This window comes from Primulina eburnea, chromosome 5 (genome assembly GCF_022965805.1).
Source record: "Primulina eburnea isolate SZY01 chromosome 5, ASM2296580v1, whole genome shotgun sequence".
Taxonomy (NCBI): Eukaryota; Viridiplantae; Streptophyta; class Magnoliopsida; order Lamiales; family Gesneriaceae; genus Primulina; species Primulina eburnea.
The window spans coordinates 24,877,327-24,900,925 of NC_133105.1; the positions used below are offsets into that span (position 1 = coordinate 24,877,327).

At 35.2% G+C, this 23,599-nt stretch overlaps 3 protein-coding genes and 1 long non-coding RNA gene across 5 annotated transcripts; 1 reads left to right on the top strand and 3 right to left on the bottom strand.

The window, feature by feature from the left end:
* Positions 1 to 1,733: 1,733 nt before the first annotated feature.
* On the top strand, positions 1,734 to 3,303 carry LOC140833119 (uncharacterized). Its single transcript, XR_012118295.1, has 2 exons — positions 1,734 to 2,591; positions 2,676 to 3,303. It is a non-coding gene; the product is annotated as an uncharacterized lncRNA (long non-coding RNA).
* On the bottom strand, positions 3,167 to 4,429 carry LOC140833116 (probable enoyl-CoA hydratase 1, peroxisomal). Its single transcript, XM_073197550.1, has 3 exons — positions 4,075 to 4,429; positions 3,541 to 3,823; positions 3,167 to 3,410 (listed from the first exon to the last, which is right to left on the bottom strand). The coding sequence occupies exons 1-3, from the start codon at positions 4,374 to 4,376 to the stop codon at positions 3,306 to 3,308; spliced, it is 690 nt and encodes a 229-aa protein (XP_073053651.1). The 5' UTR covers positions 4,377 to 4,429; the 3' UTR covers positions 3,167 to 3,305.
* A 3,213-nt stretch (positions 4,430 to 7,642) lies between these two features.
* Positions 7,643 to 9,146, bottom strand: LOC140833114 (serine carboxypeptidase-like 50). Its single transcript, XM_073197547.1, has one exon. It carries the CDS (start codon positions 9,092 to 9,094, stop codon positions 7,805 to 7,807), a length of 1,290 nt encoding a protein of 429 aa, XP_073053648.1. The 5' UTR covers positions 9,095 to 9,146; the 3' UTR covers positions 7,643 to 7,804.
* A 1,346-nt stretch (positions 9,147 to 10,492) lies between these two features.
* Positions 10,493 to 21,744, bottom strand: LOC140833115 (uncharacterized). Of its 2 annotated transcripts, none has more exons than XM_073197549.1 (24): positions 21,432 to 21,744; positions 19,955 to 20,035; positions 19,760 to 19,859; positions 19,585 to 19,669; positions 19,430 to 19,479; positions 18,843 to 18,922; positions 18,636 to 18,695; positions 18,005 to 18,104; positions 17,841 to 17,918; positions 17,036 to 17,100; positions 16,807 to 16,875; positions 16,648 to 16,725; positions 16,466 to 16,561; positions 14,453 to 14,523; positions 14,229 to 14,306; positions 14,035 to 14,125; positions 13,625 to 13,720; positions 13,275 to 13,492; positions 13,075 to 13,189; positions 12,311 to 12,442; positions 12,106 to 12,213; positions 11,924 to 12,033; positions 11,709 to 11,813; positions 10,493 to 11,632 (listed from the first exon to the last, which is right to left on the bottom strand). In XM_073197549.1, the coding sequence occupies exons 1-24, from the start codon at positions 21,474 to 21,476 to the stop codon at positions 11,122 to 11,124; spliced, it is 2,622 nt and encodes an 873-aa protein (XP_073053650.1). In that variant the 5' UTR covers positions 21,477 to 21,744; the 3' UTR covers positions 10,493 to 11,121. The 2 variants fall into 2 exon arrangements, with proteins under 2 accessions (XP_073053650.1, XP_073053649.1); XM_073197548.1 differs by having other exon boundaries at positions 16,807 to 16,935.
* Between the last annotated feature and the right edge of the window lie 1,855 nt (positions 21,745 to 23,599).

The following is a 23,599-nucleotide window of genomic DNA, read 5'->3' on the forward strand; positions in this document are numbered from 1 at the left end:
TTATGTTGGTGGCAATGTGTAAAATGATTGATATCGTATATTATGCCTCAAATAGTCTACTCAACCAATATGCAACTTGAGTAATTATGGTGCCGGAATTTTCTTATCCTTGTGTTATGTGAACGAGGTTAATAATTCACATTTTCTTTGACTACCACCTGCTATCATAGATGGAGACTGTTATATGTGCTGTTGATTTAATCCCTTTACATCACCGGCATTACCTGACCAAAAAGTTCTCTCTAACAGTATGTAATATTTTTTGTTTGTGTTTGTGTTTGCGTCGTCAGAGAGAGCAAAATCACCAATTGAGCAAAACTGTGGCTGATGAACTGGTAGCCCACTTCACTCTTACACTAGTTATTAGTGCTAGTAACTGTGTTCGCGCAAGATCTGTCTTAACCGTTAGTGGTTGCTGCTTCGATATCTGAAAGTATGTGTTCAAAGCTTTAGAAATGCATGAATTTTGATGTGTATTACCTAATTTTGTGTCTAGATGCATGAAACTCATATTTCAGCATTTTGATCAGTAATAGCACAAATTTTGTGTGAATAGCTGAAGGAGATGAAGAATTACCTGATAGGCTGCACAGGTTCTATTGGTTGATTTTGTCTATGTTCAAAGTCATACTATGTGACAGAGTAGAGTCCTCTTTTGTTTTCAGCTGTTTTGTCTTGTAACATTTGTAATCTTTCTGAGTTGGACAACATACAACAAACACACATTTGGTGAGCAGATTGAAGTATAGCCAAGGAGTTTGAGGTTAATGATTTGGGCCAGTCGAGGCATTTTCTAGAATGGAAGTAGCAGGTCGAAGGATGGTATTGTAGTGTCTCAATGAAAGTACATCGAAGATCTCTTGCAAAAAATTGGGACGAGTGTAGATAACCATTGAACATTCCAATAGAAGTTGATATGAAGCTTGGACGATCTTAAGTATCTGAAAGAATAGAGGAAATGAATAAAAGGGAAATTTAAGTATATACAAATGCCAATTGGACAGGTTAAGTTACTGATGAAGGTCAACTTTAGGGTACTGTTCATTTAACGGGACAGTTAAAGTCATTTGTCGGAGGAGAAAACAAAATGCCATTGCTAGAAGTAGTGCAAAAGTTGAATTTAGATCGCTGACTCAAGGAGTGTGTGGGGATCTTTGGCTGGAAAGAATTCTAGAAGAACAAAATGTGCAAGTAAGTCTTCACTTGATGAGAAGTTTGCCATCATGAGTGCTCATAATTCTGTTCTACGTGATAGAACTAAGCATGGTGTGATGTTGACAATTGATAAAAGAAAAGCTTGAAAAAGAATGATCCATACTTCATTTGTTCTAACCGCACATCAGGTGGTAGACGTTTCAACCAAGGGCCTATTTCGAGTTATCAAGTTACAGATATCTTTGCACTATCTTGAGGAGAACCCTTCGCAATTTAGCTATGACGGGGATTATTTTGATTAAGTTATGAAAAGTTAGCGAGTTAGGTATGATTGAGAATTTATTTGAATAAATTGGCAAAATCAAGTCCTAGGATTATATGGAGAGTAAGTGAGTCCTCATTATTGGATGCAGTAGGTTAGTTTGTTTTATATTTCAAGTGAAATACTTCTTGTGAATACAATTCACTAAACTTTATTTCTCCCTGTTGATGGCTTCATGTTTTCTATTTGAACAGACAAAAATATTGTCTGCCAAATTTATAATGAAAACGGACGACGATGCTTTAAGTAAGGATAAATGAAGTTTTATCAAGTCTCAAGGAAAAACCATCAAATGGACTCTTGTATGGCAGCATATCTTTTGACTCAGAACCCCACAGAGACAAGGACAATAAATGGTACATAAGTGACAAGGTATCACCGAAAAGAATTTTTTTTACTCCCCTACAACACTATTAACTTTAAACATACGTCATCTATAATATATCACCTAAACTACAATTAACCTAAACCTAATAATTATATCAGCCGACACCACCTCCCCTCTCCTTCCCCTCTCGTTTTCAGAGCTTTCAGCAACAAGGGCCTTCGGTTTAGCATTTTTCTTGCAACAAAATTCTCCGGCGCTTCCCCGTTGCCCATCTCTTCGCCGTTCTTGCGTGGAATTCATCTAAGGCACGCTTGTTACTTTGTTTTTTTCATCACTCATGTTGATAATACTGATATGTATGCATGTGTTCATGAAACCTTTTGATCTAGTCATGAATAGGAGGAAACCATCGTTTTGTTCCATGGTACTGCTTAGGGTGGTGTTGTCCTTTTTTTTTTTCTGGTGTTGTTATTGTAAGGGTGAAGGGGTTCAGTACATGCCATCATTTTTATTTTTTCAAAAAAAGGAATGCCTTGGGTTTTTTTACTTAAAGACGCCGAATCGGTGACCAAAAAAGATTGCATGAGTTGCAATGCGTGTTTCAAGTGAATGGAAAAGAGTAGTGTGGCTTGGTACTGGGACAACGGTGTTGATTCTTGGAAGATATATATCTACTTGTAGCTAGAAAATGCTGTAGGCCAGTTTAATCTATGTGAAGAAGATCATCGTTGGTGAACTTGCGGTGGTTGCTAGGATTTCATCAGATTTTGTGGATGGAAATGTAGGGTATGTGTACTTTACTCTTTATTATGCAATGTAAGTAAAGATATTTGCTTATGTTTAATGTACATATTTATAAATTTTTTCAAGGATGGATCCACACTATCCTCAGCAATTCCGAACCTTACTCAGCAAACAGGAGATGACATCATACAACACCGGCATGTTGCAGTACCCGGACTTCCCAAATGAGATTTTATCAAAGAAAATTTCACGAGCAATTGGAGTTACGGAGAGATTAAGCTACCATCAGCTTCCCAATTCCGTTCACTCCCAAGCCATTCAGCAGCTTCGCAAAAGCGACTATTACTGATGTAGCCATTGGACCTTGTTTTGATCTGGATCAAGTTTTTGTATCCATGGTTTTGCACCATCTGTTGTTTCTTCTCGCTTAACGAACAACAGAAAGCCTTAGCTCCATTCCCCGGTTGGTTTCTGCTTGTTCAAGATCCTTCTCAGTTTTGAGGATGTTTAGGTTCCAGATTAGCTTGTCGTGTGAATAATATTTACAAGTCAAGGGAGGTGTGTTACCAATACCATGACCTTTCTAGCTTAAATAGAAATGAGACCTTACACAAAACTCAGAGAAAATAGTTCATTTACCTCCCATCACATGAGCACTGTACAGAAGGAGCATAATGAATAAGCATTTGTGTATCTGGATCCGCCAAATTTATTTACTAAACATTTTAATAATCTGCAATAAAAACACTCAAAATTTCACAACTTGGAAGATGGTTTCTTTGAGCCCCGGCTGGCTATGAATTCTTGCATTTTCTTAAATTGATCAGTAGTCATTCCATCGTAATATTGGTGAGCCCTTTCCTGTGAACAAAATCATGATGATATATAACAATCCAATCCAGCATTTTCACATACAACTCAATTTCAAAGCAATGGTTAAAATCAAAGAAAAATTATAGCAGCAAAAGGAAACTGCAGAAACACTTGTTACCTTCTCCAACGCAAGGGCATGACCCAGATCCATTCTGAACCCGTCATTTATAACTGCTTTATACCTCAGCACCAAGTCTTGATTATTCTTAATCATGGATTCCGCAATTTCTCGAGCTTTCTTCAGTACTTCACTTTCTTCTACTACATGATTAACCAAACCCCATCTTTCAGCTTGCTCAGCAGTTACAGGCATCGCTGTCATAGACACTTCGCGAGCTCGATTCGGCCCTATTATGCGAGAAAGCTTCTGAGACAGACCCCAAGAAGGAAATATTCCAAACCTGCGCTAAGCCATTAATCACTTGAAAAGGTACAAACAATATTTAACGTCACAAAGAAACCTGATTATTTATTATACCCAAAATCAATTCAAATCCATCTGAATAAAAATCAAGACTTGCAACTCCCTTCAGTTGTGAAACAACACTAGTGAAGATTGGATATAAGTTCGATGATTCAACAATCAATTAAACAGCCAATACCACCAACCAAATCAGCAATTTCATTGGAACACAAGTAGGAAATCTAGTACCTTGCATGGGTATCGATAAATTTAGCTTGTTTAGAAGCCACCAAGAAATCACAAGCCAAAGCAATCTCAAAACCAGCCGTGACTGCGAAGCCGTTGATCGCTCCGATGATGGGTTTGGCGCAGCGCTCTATTTGGTAGACCGGGTCGGTCTCCATATCCTTGAAATCCCCCTTGAACACGTCCTCCGCCGACGTCAGGTCTACGCCGGAGCAGAAGGCCCTCCCGGTCCCAGACAATATGATGATCCGGACCGAATCATCAGAACTCAGAGTCTTGATGGCGCATGCCAAATCGACGATCATGGGCCGGGTCAAAGAGTTGAGAGATTGGGGCCGGTTTATGATGACGTAGGCCACTCCGTAGAAATATGGATTTATTAAATTGGAATTTATCAGAATTTAAAGAAAAATTTATGATATAATTTAATAAGTATTGGTTATCCATAAAAAAAAAGATAAAAGAAAGCTGAAATTACAAAATCTTTTGCAAATCTCAAGATCGTAAATCAGAAGATTAACATAATTGGATATAAAATAAATGCAATAATTTGGTCATCTTCTCATTAACCACTAAGAGAAAGTTTGAGATCTTATAATACAAATATGATAGGACCCCAACAGATTTTCAGGTTTGTGGAGAAGCACACTTAACGGGAACAAGGTTAAGGAGAAGTCAAATTCTCTTGCACTACTAAACACCCTATGGAAAATCTATTTTGGAAGTTTTACATCCTTATGAGGTGCCCGGCAAGCCAACTTATGGTTCGAATTTTTATTGACTCTAATGTAAAACAATCTTTATTTTAATAATATTTTACGATTTCATTTGATTATGGCATTATACCTTATCTGTATACTCATGCAAACTGCATAGATAAAGTCCTTGAATATACAATAGGTATCACGAGGTCTGCGTCGGAACGTAAGATCATGGAACTCATTAGGAAGTGTACCGTATATTCTAAACAGGTTCCCAGTCGAATCATCCGCCTAAAACAAGGATAAAGGTCGCTCGAGTTTGATACTAGCATTTGTGATGAAATGTCATGTTTCATTGGCAAGGGCATGGAGATGTCCATTCAAACAGATGAGTGATCATATGATGATGCACTGAACAACCCTCCCTCAGACTATCCAAGTGGTTTTCATTTTCGAGTGGAATAATTCGCAGTTATGGTTGTACATCATTAGTCCTTTGATCCGGGACAATGTAAAGTCTATACGTACTAGCATTCACTTTGATCCGTTTACCGACTCTTTTGATTGTCATCAGGTGGCGATGTTGGGTGTATTTTTGAAATACGTAAGAGCAAATGCATTGTAGTCGGGCATTTACTGTTCGCCTACGGGTGAAGATATCCTATGATATGATGAGTTCATAGTGCAAGGAGTTTCTGGCCAGAGCAAGAAATGTGCTTTAGGGAAATCTGTTTTCGTAGTTGCACATACCATGAAACTATTAGTACTCAAAGATAAATCCCGTCGTTATCGAATTCATATGCAACTCTCGATATACCAATGTTTGCATATTCGATCGGGATATATGTGTTGAAGGGACCGTACTGTACGCTAACCATGACTAAATGTTCTTGCAGGCACTATCAGTGATACCTAGGAGATCATAGGGCGATGCTACTAGACGCTCTTATCATGATCCGATGGGTACAATCAGAAATGAGTTCTGACATTCTTGATCGAGGAGCTGATGAAAGAATGTGGTTAACTAGGGTAAACCAGAATACGAATAAATGTTATTCTAAATCACATGAAGATGTGAACTCACGGCTAGCTGTATCCCTGGAGCATTGAGGGTCACACAATTATCGGATTTTGTGTTCTCGTTGAGATAATCAAATTTCAAGAAGTTGGAATTTGGCGACTATAGTTTGATGGAGATCAAACAAGAAGCTTATAAAGAAGTTTATGAGGTGATTTCAAAAGATGGAACAAATGGACGTTGACATGATTGCTAAATAAGGAAAGAGAGTGGAACTGCCTGTCTTATGAAGGAGTTCACTAAAACTGGCATCTGCCAAATATGGTAACTGTCATATATGGTAAGTTCTAAATTTGACAAATGAAAATTTTGATCTTCGAAACTTTCAATTTTCATTATATGAACAAAATTTGTATCCTTGGTACATCGGCGTTCTCGAATCGTCGATCAGGGTTATAATGAGTTTAAAATCATTTATTTAGTGAATTAGGAATTTACAAATTAAATGATTGTGTTAGTAGTGGTGACTACTAACATGTACAAATTCCCATAAATATTATAGATGAGTCTAGAATTAAATTAATCAATGAGTTAATTTATAAATTAAATAATGGTTATTTAATTCAATATACATATATATGCATATATTTTATACGATGATATAAAATATGTATGTATGATATTATTATGTCCTGTATTATTAAAGGTTAATAAATACATTATATATTAATTATATAAGAGTTTAAATATAATGAAATTATTATAGTTCTTGTGGGAGATGAATTCCTAATTAGATTAGTAGTCTCACTCTATATATACACTACTAGGACTCATAATACATAACCTAATTTTTGCATACAAAACAAAAGGAAATTCTCTCCAATTCTCAAGTAAAAGTCACGGCCACAAAGTTTTTTTCGAATAAATAATTCGGCCAAGTGTTTTCTTCCACGCCGCGCAGCACCGACTCCGAATTTTGGAAATTTGGAGGCTGCGGTCTCAACTCACAAGTAGCTTGCGATTTCTAGTACAATCGAAACGAGTGACAATGCTTCTAATCGTAGACCTAATTGGGCGATCAAATGAGAAGAACCGTTCGTAGGAATTTATAAGAAAAGTTATATCTGCCTAAACATCGGAATAGTTTGTGTCCAGCGTTAAGAACGCGAAATAATCATAAACGTCTTATGAATGTTTTTAAACACACGACGCCCAAAAACAAAAATTTTTAAACCTCCGCTGCGTCTTGAGTGCGAGAACACGATGTCTCAACAGGCTGTGTATGCTCCCTACACGTTAACGAGTATGATTGGGCGAACTGACAGGCTGGAGCATGTGATCAAAGTTAAAAGAAAGTTGGATCCGTGTATTATGATATCGATTGAGATGGAGGCAAATTGCAACTCTCCAAATTTGGTAGAGGCCCTCTTCTTTTTTGACACCACTGCAAAATGTTTGAAAAATGATGAAAATGAAAAAAAACAGAAGCGGGCGGAATCAGCATGTTTTATGTGTATACATTTTCCCTATCAAGATACTTCTCTAATTTCCATGCCAAAACAAAATACCGGCTAATTATGTGAATCAATCCACCATTATTTATTAAGTATGTTTGTACATTTTTGTTTTTTCCTACACAACTTATGTCGTGATATGCGTGTGTGTGTGTATGCTGTGTTTGTGCCATTTTGATATGCTTCCGATCCTAATCGTGATGTTTTATTGTATGTATCTACTTCTAACATGGAAACCAACACGCGGCCAAGTTACATGCTAAAAAGAGAGAATGAAAATCCAGAAATACTGAAATTGAATATAATTCATATGCATGGGGTTGAGGAAGGAGAGGATGGGAGTGAACTTTACGAGGTTACAAGGAATAAATTGCATTAACCTTCCAAAGTCTCTCCTTTTATTCTCGGTTTAGGAAACTTGCAAGAATTAACTATCTCACTTCTTATCATAACAACAGAATCGAATGTCATCTAGAATCAGTGGTTCTTCCTTTACTGTTCTAAGGAGCAAACAGTCCCTTTTCCAACAGCCAATCTTCAATCATGACTTGAGAATTCAAAGGTTGATCAGTAGGCACGAGATGCCCAGCATTCAGTACTACAACATTGGTCAAATTCTTCCATTTCTGCACATACCCTGCTAAATTCTCATCCATCCTCCAAATCTTCCTTTCCACTTCCAAGAACTTACCCATTTCTTCCCATTTTATAGTCTTTACCCAGTCCGAAGTTGACACCACACCATCTCTTAAGTCACACTGCCCTTGATACAACAGCACTCTTGTGTTCTTGATCAAGAACTCAACCATAGGCTTCACACTCTTCATCACATCATCGTGCAACGCATCCGCCACAGCTGCACTGCACAGCTCGAAAACCATTGATTCTTTGACTCCCAATGCCTTCTTGGCCTCCACATTGTTCAAGAACTTGACCACAACACGATTTGGGTAAGGGGTTAGCCTTCTGAAGTCGTACAAAGTGGCTAAACCAGTCATGTTTGTCAGTGTATTCAACACCTTAGTTCTTGCATTTGCAGCCTCATTCCACTTACCATTTTTGACAAATCCAACCGCCTCCGACTGAAGTTTCTCCAAGAGGATCATTTGCTTTTCATTGATCAGACCCAAATTGTAAGAGACGACAGCATGATTTTGTACTTGAATTTCTGGATCAGTCAATCCATTTCCTATGGAAACACCACCCAAATTCACCCTACGGTCCCTCGGCAAACGGGCATTCATTTCTATTATGTAAGATCCAAGTGCTGGGAGGTATTTCCCAGCATAACTCTCGCCGGTCAAGTAAATTGGCCGAGTTTTAAATGACTTGTCCAAGCCAATAAACGTTTGTATTGCAACGAAGAGGTGTTTAGCTACATCATATTGGTTTCTAGGAATCTCTTGAGGCGAAGCAGCAATGCTAAAGCCAGTGCCGATTGGATTGTCAAGGAAAAGAAGGCCAAAAATCCTATTCCAAGATCTTGGATTGTACTCAAGTGAAAGGTCTTGGTTGATAAGCCATGGGCCGAGTTCGAAGAAGTTTGCTAGCATGGAGGAGCATCCGGGGCCACCTTGAAGCCAGATGAGGATCGGTGTTTGAGAAAGTGAGGCGTTTTGAGATTCATAGAAAGTGTAGAAAATAGCAGAACCAGTTTTGGAGTTGACTGTGAGATAGCCTGATTTAGTGGGGAGGGCTTCTTTGGGGAAGGAAGAAGCGGCGGCGGCCGAACAACGCTGCAGGATGATGATGAGCAGCAGTAGGAGCTTGAACAAGGACAAATAATCCATCTTTGATTTTGTTTTGGACTGAGGACAGATCTGTTTGTTGTCAAAGATAGTAACGTTCATATATAATAAAAGTGTATTTTCGTCATAGTTGACTATCTAAATATTTCCTACATTGCAACTCTGACTTGTCAAAGGTGTGTGTGTGCGCGCGCAGACTTTAATGATAAGCATCAATCACGTGTCTACAATTATTGAGAAAAAATCAATCAACTACTCCCATTATTAAAACAAAATCCTTAGCCATTAATTAATTGGAAATATCCGTGGTTTGACTTTGCTGTTAGCTCAAAGTTTGCTATTTATTGACAAATTTAACATATTCAAAGTCAAAAGATTAATTTTGAATTTTTTTTAATAAAAAAAATCGTTTTATTGCTATACATCCCATATCACTTCAACTACTCAAATGACTGGGAATTTGGAGCTTACAAAATCTCAAACATTTGTTTGATTTTATGAGATGAGATAAATTAGTTATGTATTATATAAGATTTATAAATAAAATAACACAGCTAAAATATTTCGTAAAACTCAAGTGATGAAACAACCAAATGGTGGTCACAAGAAGATGGAATTGATGTACATAAAGACAAGGAGCAAAAGGTGCGTTGAGTTTAGACTTTTTGTGAGGGAAGAAGATGATAGCCGCCCGCCCCCCACATTCTCATTTCCACCATTCGTGAGATCAAATCATCATAGATTGTTGGTGGGGGAAGCAGCTACGCCAAGCCCACTAAAAAAGAGGCTACTATGTTTCTCTCTCTCAAAAAGGAAAAGAAGTGAGACTTTGACACCTAACTAACCGGGTATTGCGTTTCGAGTCAAAAGGGCACAAACCCAGTTGCGTCCGGTTTAGTTTCTATTTACCGCCAAAATTCATCCATCCCTCACAAATTTTCACAACTATAAACCCAATTAATTCGCCCACATGCTCATCAAGCATGCCAAAATCCGAGTGAGCATCAATCAACAATAGCAACAGAAACAAACTTCCTCCAAATACAATATTAGCCCCTCACCCAACACCCCAAAATTCACACAATAAGAACTCTCTGGTCATGTTTCTAATATCTGTTGAAGTGTGTTCCCGAATATCAAATTATATGATATAAAGACGCAATAGAACCCTAAGCTTTCAAGGATATCAATAGTAGTTTGTTTTGTTATGTTTCTAGTTTTTCGTTTTTCCCCGATGCTCCAAACCCCAAGGATTTTAGAGCCACTTTAGATCAAAACAAGAACCAATCTTGACAAAAAATGAAGCTACTTGCTACCGGAACCTCAGGGCAACTATCCATGCCACACCTTTAATTTCACCCATCAGGTTTCCCACGTGACCATTAAGTCAGCAAAGGTATATGTATTCCACTGAGAAAAACGAAAGATATACAAAGGAGGTTAGGAGAATGAGAGAAAAATAAAGAGAAACCATTAGTTATTTCTTTCATACATCAAATCTTCTTCTTGCCTAAATCATCTCAGTGGTACTCCCATATAAATAGCTACATGGCTTCAGCCAAACCATATGAACATAATCTTCCTGACAACTATCATAATCTACATTTCCTCGAAGAAATACACATGGAAAACAAAACTGGCCTCCATCAGGGTCCCTACCATTTGCCAGTTTGTACCAAATCCAAATCTCATATGCAGAATAAGATTACTGGCCTACCTTATATCAAATGTATATATAATTCATATAAAACTAAGACGTAACATCGACTTCAGCAGAAGGGACAGTTAGAGAAGCAAAAACTATAGCTAATGAAATTCTTACATCATCACAATTACTGAACCGAAACCAATGAAACCTAAACAAGAACAGCCTACTTAACACACATCCTTCGGCACGCTTGCATGGTACTGTACAGTATCCTCTCTCAGAATCGAGGGTTTTTTGTTTGCTTGTACCCTTCACTGTTTATATGGTCGAATTCTCTTGAAAATTTGATGCGTTCGGACCCCACCACAATTGAATAGTAGTAAACTATCATGTATGGCAAAAATAGCTCATTCATTGCAGCTCAAGATCCACTCACAGCCATTTCTGGTGAGGACTTTGATTGTAGCAAAGGCAAGTCATCCCCACGTTGCCTGTTGTCAGGAGAATCATGCAAACTATCAGAGAAGCTTCTAGAAGAAGCTTCTTCCATGTCCGTGTGGTTTTCCACTTCAACATTTTGACAATTGCCAGACGACTTAATATATCCTCTCTCTTCATGATTTGGTTCAGTAGAGTTCTTGTTCGCATCCAACTGGGAAATGTTGAACGCAATAGTGGCTGTTTTCTTACTGGGTAGTACTGCCTGACTAAGGGTTGAGCACAAGGCAGCGAAAACACCTTCCCTTGGTTTTAAGCTTTTTGGAGAACGTTGCAACCTTTTGGCCTCAGGCTCCTCCTTTGAAACCGATTTACGTTTCAAGGGAAATTCTCGCACTCCCTCGTCATCATTAGATGCATCTGTCATTTTTCGAGGTGGCGGCCTATATTCCTCATCATCTTCATCATCATCGTAATCAACAAGTCCACCAGACCTTCATGCACAGGTGTACTTAGCAAAACATTTACTTGCGAAGTTAACTTTAAAACTCTAGTGAAGCCTTAAAGTACCTGGGTGATGGGTGGCCAGGTGCAGACCCATTAGCTACAACTGAAGCTTGAATTTGGGATCTTTCCGCACTTGTCATTTGTGCGGATGCTGAATCTTCTTCATCACTGATTTGAATCCACGTTGTCACTCAGAAATATCAGTATTCCAATTTCCAACATATGCAGTTTGCATTCTACAAACAAGAATGTAATTCAGTGGTAAATGCAACACAAACCTGCCCTCATTAAAATAATCCTCCTCTTCTTTCTCCAAAGCACGCTCGTCAGTTCGTTTTCTTTGGTCTAGCAGATTGTCAGTACTTGATGTACGCACATTTTCTAGAGACTGTAAATGCATGATGTATCATAATCACATGATTTTAGTGTAGGTGGATCCTCAGACAAGGTAAAAACTTACCTGCTCATATTTAACTTTCAGAGCTTGAATTGAAGATAAACCCTCAAATTTGGACAACTCGTCCCAGAATGTATCAACTAAATACCTGAGTAATATCTTCAAGTTCTCCTGCAGAAGATATGCTTCAGAAATATAATTGCTACAAGCAGATGGATGCATCAGTCATGTGAGCAAATGAAATGACTTATGTGAATATAACCCCCACCTTCCGAAGATATTCAAATAGTTCAAGAACAGAAGAATTCAGAAGATTGTAACGATCCCCATTAGCAACAAATACATCCACTATTGGTTTGAAAAGGTTATTCTTCACAAAGTGATTCATCAGATGCTCATCCTGCAACAAATGGTAAACAATCACTGGTGAATTGGTAGTTCAAAGAAATGCAGAAACACTCCAGTGGCGACTCTAGTTTACGAAGACTTCAAACACACACTCATAAAAAATTTCATTAGAACCAGTCTACTTAATAAGCGCAAGGGGGAGAGGCCGAACATAACAAGTTCAAATTCTTTTAAGAACGTATTTCATTTGCTCCTTGCACAGGGTTCTTTTATCAAGGCATATAATTAGAATGTCAAATTCGCGGAAGGAAAGAAATAGATGTAAATTATAGTCATCTATGAAATCTGTGAGTAAACTTCGCATGCATGAATGCAGTAAACTAATCAATCACGTCTTTTGAAGGTTTGCAAGTCAACAAGAAAAAAGTAAATACTGAATACAACAATCACATATCTTGAAGGTTTGTTCTCTACATAATCAGGAAATGTTGCAAGTCAACAAGAAATAAGTAAATACTGAAAACAACTTTACAATAAAAATGATAACATAAATGTATGCATATAAGCTAGTAAACTTTTTCACATAATTTTGCTCACCAAGGTAATAAAAAGTTTCAATACAATGGAATCTCTTTCTTGAAAACATCACTCATGAGAGTTAGAAAGGTAGAACTGTTAACTTACATTCCGTGAAATAAGCGTCCTCACAAATCTAACTGCGGCAATAATAAGATACTTTTCTCTTCTTCTTGTCAGATACAAAATCTTATCAATCGCATTATTCAGAAGAAAACTGCATCTGAAAACAACGGCGCACAAGTTCAAAAAGAAATCTAATGTCAAATATACAGCTAAACAAATCAAGCAAGGAACAGAGAAATTACTTTATTCTATATGGATGGTGCAAAACACAGAAGCATAGAAGGTCACAAATACTCAATAGTATTTCAGGCTTCACATGACTTTGATTTCTGGGTCCTCCATCTGAGCCCGTGTACTTACTGCTAATTTCCCCAGCACTGTTTGGAGGGCATGAAGATGTTATAACATCAATTATTTGTCCCAAGTGTTTCTCGTAGAAAATTTCCACAATAGTATCTCGCTGCAACAAAATTAAATCATGAACAAGACAAGGAACACCAATATTTTAGATAAACAGAAAGGATCACAGGGGAATTGAGGAGAGAGTGAGAGGGAGGGTGAGACAGTATTCAATGAGAATCAAGCAGTGCACCTGCGATCCAGATGTATAAGAGTCCAAAAGACTACGAAGAATCTCCACAAATTGACAATGCATATCATCTCCAAAATCTGTTAACATATTTTTCACCTACAAATTGAGAAGATGCTGTAATTATCAAAGTTTAACACACTTATTAAAAAAAGATAAAACTTCAAGCGTTTTTCCTTCCTATAGTTTTTTAAAATTTTCAACACAGCTTCTAATCCTTATTAAAAACACAAAAGATATATATAGAAAACCTGTGACGAACACCTAATTAGGAGAATTGATGATGCAATAATCAACATAAAAACACTAATAATATTTTCCCACAAAAACATGATATCCACCACCTTAAAAAGTACCAAAAATTTGCATAGTTTACGAAATCTCGACACTAAATATTCAATCTCATAACTTACAAGAAGTCCAAAGAGAACCCCTTCCTGCTGACTCACGTAACCACGCAAAATATTTGGATCCTGATTTAGGAAAAGAATGAGGATGTCTGTTCTGCATGTTCACAAGAATTTACCATGATATATTATCAAAAACAAAGACCTAAATGAGATGAGGAAAAAAAATAGGTTCCTAAACTAATGATTTAATTCATCACCCAGTCAATACAAGCTTCTTGTCTTCACTTTGCAAGACATCAGCCACGATATCAAATATGCCTTCACTGACAAGATCCCTAGAAGCATAAAGAAACCAAAAACATGTTGAAGAAAGATGTTTGCAGACTACACTGAAATTTTAAAACTGCCCTATTTAGAACATATTTAATGTGTTTAATAAATTCCAAAAGCACAGCAAGTGATATAATAATATTTAACTTACCTAAATAGACGAAGCTGATGGACCATTTGTAAACTCTTACTTAAGGTACAAAATTCATGTAAGAAGTGTACCTACGCCAACATAAAGTGCTCAAACAATGTTAGTTTCTAAAGGTTCGAGTTGAGACAGGAAGATTCATGCACCTATGCCTCCAGGTTCTCTCTTGACCACTTAAATATAAATCTTATAATACAGGGAAAAATTAAAATGATTCAGACATTCATCTCATCAAGAACAAAAATCATATTGGATATCAATTGCGCATAATAACATGAATTCAGTTTCATATACAAATATAAAAAAAAAACAACAATTTTCCCTAAATGCCTTGCTTAGGTTTCTAAAGACACTAGCCCGATTGATTACATTGGGGAGTTGAAGAACAGTCGCACGAAAAAGAAGAAATCACCAAAACATGGGCGTTCACTGAAGGTAGAACTTCTGTGACACTGCTTAACATTTGTAAGTGCAATCACACGATATGCAGCATATGCCTGTAAAATATTTTAATCCACATAGCACATTCATCATTCTTGGAAACCATTTCCGCAAGATAAAGACTCAATCAACTGCTTTTGCAATTATAACTTTTGCTATTTGTCCAAATTGAGAAGCAAGCTCCATTCCAAAAAAGTTCGTCATTTACAAGCCCATAAAAATTTGAACTAACCAATATCTACAGTTTCCTCTCTGGTAATCTGAAGTGGAAATTCAGGCCCACCAAGGACCCCGAGATAGCAATAACTGATTTTACACAATACAAAATTATAGAAACCTAGTGGGGTGTATTCAATGTAGAAATTTAATGACTTTTTTTAAATGATAGATTTATGTGGATTTGATAGATTTTTATTGACTCTTATAGAATCTCACATATTTGTAAACAAAATTACATGGACTTTCGTAAACTTTTACAAGATTTTGGTAGATATTTGCAAATTTTTTTATTAATGGTGCAAATTTTGTACTTTATATATATATATATATATATATATATATATATATATATATTATATATAATTTTTTTGAACTGATAATTATTTAACATAAATAACATCTTCACTTTGAAATAAATTTACTTATTTAAAAAGTAAATATGTTTAATATATGAAAAAATCACAATTCAATACAAGTCTATGTTCAATACCTCTAAACTTTTAAACTCTACAAAAGTCAATAAAAGTAATTAAATTTCCAAGATTGAATACAACACACTCCTTAGGATTTGAGAATCCAGAAGCTTGATAATAGGTTGTGAAGTCACAACTTATTCGATGTATGTAGAGTGTAGACACAGCAATTACAAAGTCCAAGAGCTATTTGGAATCATATGTTCCACCTGTTGCAAACTTTTTTGCCATATAAATAGCACTTGACTCTGTCACTTAAATCAGTTCATTATATTTCAAGTACAGTTGATTCATGGAACAATCTCTAATCTTTTGGGCTGTTATTTTTGAACAATCGATGGCATTAGGCTCCCCGTGGAAATTTTTTCAAGTTAAAATGTTGAAATTGGACCAACCTCTGGCACAATTTGAACCAACATATTTTGGTAATAAACAGAAAATATCCTATTATATGCAACTGTTTATTTCCACAAGCAAACATGCTAGTGTTATTCGGCTATTCCAACACAACCCCATAAAGGACAATAACTTGTACTGTATTATAGCCATATTCTGCATGGGAGGGTCTAAAAAGTTGCAAATGAGAAGCAAAAACTTTTTTTTGATAAGAAACGATCAAATGAGAAGCAAAAACACTACCAAAATTAAAATGATTAGTTGATATATAAAACTAATATACAAATTCTAAGCAGGCTGCATATCCAAGAGAATTTTAAAAGGTAAACTTTTGAAGTGAGAGCAAATTGGCCAGTTACAAGTTAAAACATCATGGTTGCCATGGTGAATGAGTGATGTCACCATTCCACATCATCAACTTGCCATATAATTAACGTGCTAAATCTTTAAATATGTGCAAAAAGATTAAATAGGGATCAATGTTTACCAAAGTTTTTTTTGTTTCCATTTCAGTATTAGGAGACTTCAGCTTTGAAAACAATTCCTTAATGAAAGTGTTATCATCTTTCAACAGAGAAACAACCTACAACAAAAAAATCAAACAAAATAAAATTGGTTTACAAAACAAAAAAGATATGAAGTGCCAAAGAAATTTGAAAATAGTCTTACAGTTGCATTATTGGAATGAATAATAGAATTAAAATTAGCAGTAATTGCTTCATCCAGAGCTCTAGGCCAAATCACATCCTGGAAGAGGCAATTCAAGGTGTAAATAGAATTCTTTAAAGCAACTAAATGGAAAATACGATCTGTATTTGACAGGTATACCTTCAGATAACTAACTCTGTAAGTTTGATGTACTTTCGAACGAACTACAGGATCTTTAATAGGTATGGCCTGAAACAAGCTCATGTGAGCAGAATTGGAGATATTAAGGGACCGCTTCAACTCCCAGCACTAATTAGCAACATCCTTGTCAGCAAATTTGCATTATCACTTCTACGTGGTATGCTGGTAGGGTAGGGAAGGCAGAATGAAGAAGCAAGTGAAAGTGTACCTCTTTAAATACCACATGCTCTTCTAGAAACTTGCGATGTTGAACACGAGGTACATCTGGATCATCTGTGCAGAAAATTTGAAGCAATTCAATTACACACAGAAAAAGGTGGCAACCACAGAGAGAGCCAGGATAACACTCGAAACATCCAGGATGCACTAACAACACAATATTGTAATGCCTAATGCATTCCTAGTATGGTGGAGTAGGCATGCACTTACGATTCATCGTGTTCCAGTTCCTTGGAGACAACTTTCAGTTCATATTAAAGCTGTAACCAATGACTATATAATACATGGAGATAAAGCTGAACAGAGGGAAAAGGTTCAAAAGTCTATGAAAGAGTGTAATTAATGAGAAAAAGATGTTAGAAAAAGAATCTTAATGATTCAATTTAATATAAAATTTCAACGGGCGAAAAATAATATATTTACTGTATCAGCCCCCATAATCTACAAACTTCAATGTTCAAAATAAAACATCACATGATACCAACACGAGTAATTGTAAGATTTAACATAAGTATGTGGTCATTTACAATGGCAAGAGCGATACAAGTCATAAGATTGGGGTGATATCTACATAACATTCCAAACGACTAGCCTTAAAATAGAGCTTACAACATAGAAAACAACGTATCAAAAACAAATACAATTAACAATGATAGGATTTAACCACCTATCTCGACAAATGTAGCCACAGGACAAGATCAATAAAACCTTGGGAAACTCAGATATCTACTTGGGAAAAAAAAGTAATAAGACTGGAGGGAAGGAGAGGATTTGGGATTAGAAAAAGGATATACATTCAAAGCAGCCGATTATATCCATGATCAACTCGTCACCAAATATTCTCTCAAAGATCTGAGGACTGTTCAATAAAACTGCAAGGTCCATAAAACATTATTAGATAAACACTTTTCCACAAAAAAGAAATAACATGCCAAAACGCAGTAGCAATGAGATTTACTGATTCCTCTGATAATTTTGAAAATCAAGCGAAGACCGTCTATGTTTTCCACGTCTTCACACATCCTAAACAAGTCCATCAGCTTCCGAAAAAAATCTTGCTGCATCACAGATGAGCTTCAGTTCCATTAACAACTAATAACTTGAGCCAAGCAAAGATGAAAAATAAAATTAATATTGCCAGCAAATAATATGACAGATAAAAAAATTAAGAAATTGAAGTACAACTTAATCCTCGGAAATTGGATGTTCAAAAATATTAATAAAAGAGCAAAAGAACATCATCAACCATTTAATCCAATAATTTATTTCATCGGCTCATTCTAGGAAACTATCCACAAATCCCTACAAAGGGTGAACTATAATTTAAAACAACAAAGTAACTCCAAGTCATTCACTAACAAAGACCATTTTGATCGCTGCAACTAACTGTTGAGATTGCTTTGATAAAGAACAAAAGCCGAACAAGAGGAATATAAGAAATTAACCAAATAACAATTGAAGCAAGCCTTTGTTCAACAAAACAATCACATATGCATTGTGCTACCAAAAGTCACCACACACAAACACTGTCCTAAAAGAACCCTATGAATACAAACATAATGTCCAAGTCATCTACTCAGAGTACTTACATCATGCAATATAAGTTCGGTAACGTGAATCTGATCAGCAATGCCACTCTCAACCACTGTCTGCAAAGAGAAAAGAAACCTAGCAGTAACTTCGAGTACATTAACATATGTAAATTTCATGTGTCACTAGAGCCACAAAGAAAACTAAACAACCACAAAATCATGTGTTTTTTTTTTGGGAAGGACATGCCGGAGAACAGAAGGTACCTTAAGTATCAAGGGAAGAGTGGACAGCTCAACTGAAGGCAACTCCCTCAGCTTGCTGTCGACGTTGTGGTATGTTTCATCTGAAAAATGGCTTAGCATAAATGGAGCATCACAACTATATATTTATGCCAGGATATGCTATAAACTGAAATTTTTCACAAAAAAGGCTGAATCCATTCCAAAAATTCCAGATTATAAAAAACACAGGTACTTATAAGTGACGCTATAAGAGCTGACTAACTATAGTTAGAAGTGAATTGAGTCTTAAAGCCTACATGTAAGCTTCAATAGTGTAGTGAGATCAAAATCTGATAAGGCTGCCATTGTGGGTGATCAACTAATTGAAAAAAGGAACTGTAATTCAGAATCCAACATATAGGCTATAGCTGTTCGTCTCACTTTAAATCATTCACAAGGAAAATAAAAATGGCTTTAATATTCTTCCCTGCCCTCTCAAACACATAAGGTTTTCATTATACCATGCTGTCTCTTAGATTAGTACGAAGGCCAAAGTTTGAGAAGCAAAGAGAGTAAAGAGAAGGCATAAAATAAATTAACAGAAAAACCAAGAAATCAACATCACATACCAGTAAGTGAGCTAAAGTGCATATTCCTTTGTGCACTACATATATGATCCCTAAACAAACAAGCATATGAACCAAAATAAGATAAACTAAACACTGAAATTAAATAGCAAGAGAAAGGAAAAACAAAACAGGTATAAAATATATCTGATACTAGCCATATATATGAGCAACCGGTAGTCTCTTGGAAGCTAAGAGCCAATTCAGTTGAGAACTCAGGATCCCTCCACGAAATGATTGTATCTGAAGGTATATGATCAAATATAATCCATAGAAACCGGAAGAAGCATGAGTTTTCCTTTCGTAAAGGGAAATAAATATAATAAGAGATACCTTCTTGTTTATGATAAATATCATCAGAGCTGATTCGATGTAAAAGTAATGTTTCACTGTCCTCCTCATCAATAACAAACAGTCCCACATCTTCAGACCTCTGGAACACAAGTGACAACGTTTCTATCTCTCATACTGGAATGTTATAATGTTAAGAAAAAACTTTTGACAAAAGGAACCACAAAGATGTCAAACCTCCAGATAATCAACAGTGACATGGCCAGTTCCTTGATCATCCCATTTCCCATCCTCATTCAGGCGATATACTTTAACTCGCTAAGAGAAAGACAAAAACAGGTGAAGTATGAGAGAACAAATTTCCGTGTATACAAATATTAATTAGGTAACAAACAACTGAATGTATTAAAGCAATTTTTAAGTTTATATTACGAATCAATTGATGCAGGTAGAAAAAATGGTAAAACGCCGTATCTTCCATGGATGCAGAGGAAGGATGCAAAGTTGTTAAGGACAAAGAACACTAAGGCACATGCTGAGCCATGTCTTACTAAGGCATGGGCGCACAGCACACTGAGGAATAGTTTTTTAGAATTTAAACATGTGAATAAAATTTTGTAATGAATATAGACTTCACAAAGCATTAAACAACAAAGAAACAATCAATAATGCACAAGTGAAGCATGGCTATATTCCATTTCAGCAACACAATACTTTAAACTAAGGCGAAATTGAAACATTGTGCCTGTAGGCACATCAAGATGTGTGGACATATGTGTGACTTACATCCAAGACCCGCTTCTAACTACAGAGATACACCTTGCCATATCTTTATATGCAAAGGTTAGCTTCAATGCCCTTGTGGTATTTTATTAACCACATAAGAGTGTAGGAAACAAGACAGCCAGCATGCGTCCAAGGCTGTCAGGATAAAATATTTTCCTTGGCCGACCTCGCAATTATGATACCAATAAATTCTAGACATGGCTATATGATCGTCAAGTATGACTATATCAAAAGGTGCATCCTGCATCTTTTGACAGCTTACCCATGAATGCTGATGAAAGACCATAATATCGTACAAATGCCTTTTCTTACCATGAATCCCATAAAACATACAGATATCCACAACCATTCAATTCTCAATGAAGCATGTTAGGCTAATTGCCAATCATTTTTTTGCTCGACCAGATTATTTCATCATAGTAATTGCATTATACAGACACTTAGATTAAATAAAAAGTCACAACATGCTAGTATATAAACTAGTTCTTGGAGATTAACAACTAACTACTGTAGCTCAAAATTGTGGATTAGATCCACATTTTGAAAGTTCGACAGGTGAGTAGCCCTGAGATGTTATCAAGAGATTATAATTCCTTTATATGCTGCAGACAAAAGCAAATAATTTATTCTTAGGAGCAGTAGCCTCTGGCATTTATAAACCAAAACTACACAGAATCAACGGAAGTAACGGTAAACGTACCACATCAACAGAAAACAATCAAATATTTAGGATAAGCAAACCAGATGTTTCTCCATTTAAACAAAAAACTAGCTAAATGAGCAGCTTAAAATGCACTTGGAAGCTGGAAATTAAAAAAAAAATACAGGGGAAAATTCATCTTTGTCAAATAAAAGCACATGGTGGAATTTCGGATAAACTCGTTAGAACACAAGAATCCTTGCTTAACTTTCATATCAGTATCCTGACCTGCATGGAACTGCTGGAGTTTGGCGATTTCTCTTGAGCGCCCATGGAAATGAATAGCTTTGCCCCGCGCAAAGATAGATTGAATTGGTGAAGTAGATTTTGAATAGAAATTTAGGGTTTTGTGGAGAGGAAAAGGGGAGAGGAGAGAAAGCTATGACGTCAGGCTGTGTGATGGGATCAATTGGAAAAACCCTAACCGCTAAAGCTCCCCCGTTCTCTCTTTCTTCTCTCCGATCTCTTTTTTATGCGATTTCTCTCCGCCCACCCATACCCAACACAGGAGTCTTTGCTTCACTTACATTTCTACCCTTGCTGCCACCCCTATTTCTTTATATATCACCTTTTGGGGCTTTTTTTATATTACCAACTAGCATTTAATCCGTCGACCGGAATGATATTATTAAAAATTAATGAAAAATAAATAGATATTTAAATTAAAAAAATAATATAATTATAAAAATTGTTGTGAAAAACTAAAAATTTATGCTAAAAAATAAAAATCTCAAACTCTCAAAATTTACCAAACTACACACTTTATAATATTTTTCTCTCTACTCAATTGTGAATTTATTCACAAACGGTGAGCCTATTTATAGAATCTTTTTACAAATAATCCAAAAATAAAATACACCATTACCTACATCATCACACTAATTTTCAATATTTACAACTCTTATTTTCAACATTCAAATATTCAACATTTAAATATTCAATACACACATTTTAAATATTAATTTTCAACAAAAACTATTTTTTCGCTAATTTTAAAAAACTTTTTTAAATACAATGCATCTCGATTATTTTTTGACTAATAATCACTATCATATATCAAATTTTAGATTGTATTATCTTATGTCAATGGCATGATGCTTAATGTAGTTTATGTTTTCAATAGATATTAGTTTCAATTTAAATAAAAAAAATCATTTAGTACATAAATTATATTTGAATTAATATAAAAATAAATTAAATTCAAATTTGAACTAAATAATCAATGCAACCAAGAAGTTATCATTTATTGCAGTACACATATTTCAATATCCATGATATATCTTTCCTTTTTTTAGAAATGACATTTTGGCGGGAAATTACTATTTTTGGCAAAAAACTCTGCTTTTATATATATATATATATATATATATATATATATATATAGAATTTAAAAAACTTTCTTAAATACAATACATGTCGATTATTTTTTGGCTAATAATCAATATCATATATCAAAATTTTAGATTGTGTCAGTCTATGGCAATGACATGATGCTTAATATAGTTTATGTTTTCAATAGAGATTAGTTTCAATTTAAATAAAAAAATAAAAATCATATAATACATAAATTATATTTGAATAATATAAAAAAAATTAAATTCAAATTTGAACTAAATAAATCGATATAATCAATGCAAGCAATAATTGAAGTTATCATTTATTGCAGTACACATATTTCAATATTCATGATATATCTTTCCTTTTTTAGAATTGACATTTTGGCGGGAATTACTATTTTTGATAAAAACTCTGCTTTTATATATATACTAGTATTTCACCCGTGCGATGCACGGACAATTATTTTTTCTAATTAATGATTAAAATTATTAAGTATGATAGTCTGTTTCACTTTCTCCATAACGTGACTGTTTATCAAACTGAAATGTCTATTGTTTTCATATACTTATAGAGCTTAACAATGAAACACTGAATAAAAGAGTTATTTTTGTATTTTGGCTGAACACGCTTGTATTGGACAATGAATGATATAATGTGTTTATCAATTATATCATATACACATATAAATTTATGTACTATGTACAAAACAAAAATTGTAATAAAAATAATGGGGTTTTAATTTCAATAAGGGGTCATATTCTAATTTAAATTTGAAATTTGAAAAGTCATCGAATTTACATGATACAATAACATAATAAATTGGTACAATAACATATAAATTATATATTTTATATTAAACAATTAATATGTTAAACAGATACATACATTATACATAATTTTTTCATTCAACAAATTCATTTTGGGGAATTTTACTAAATTGAGCATACAAATTTGCTTGTGTATATATATGCGATGTACGAGATGTTAGTTTATATAATTAAATATTAAAATTATTAAGAATGCACATTTGAATAAATAATTAAAATTAAAATACTAAT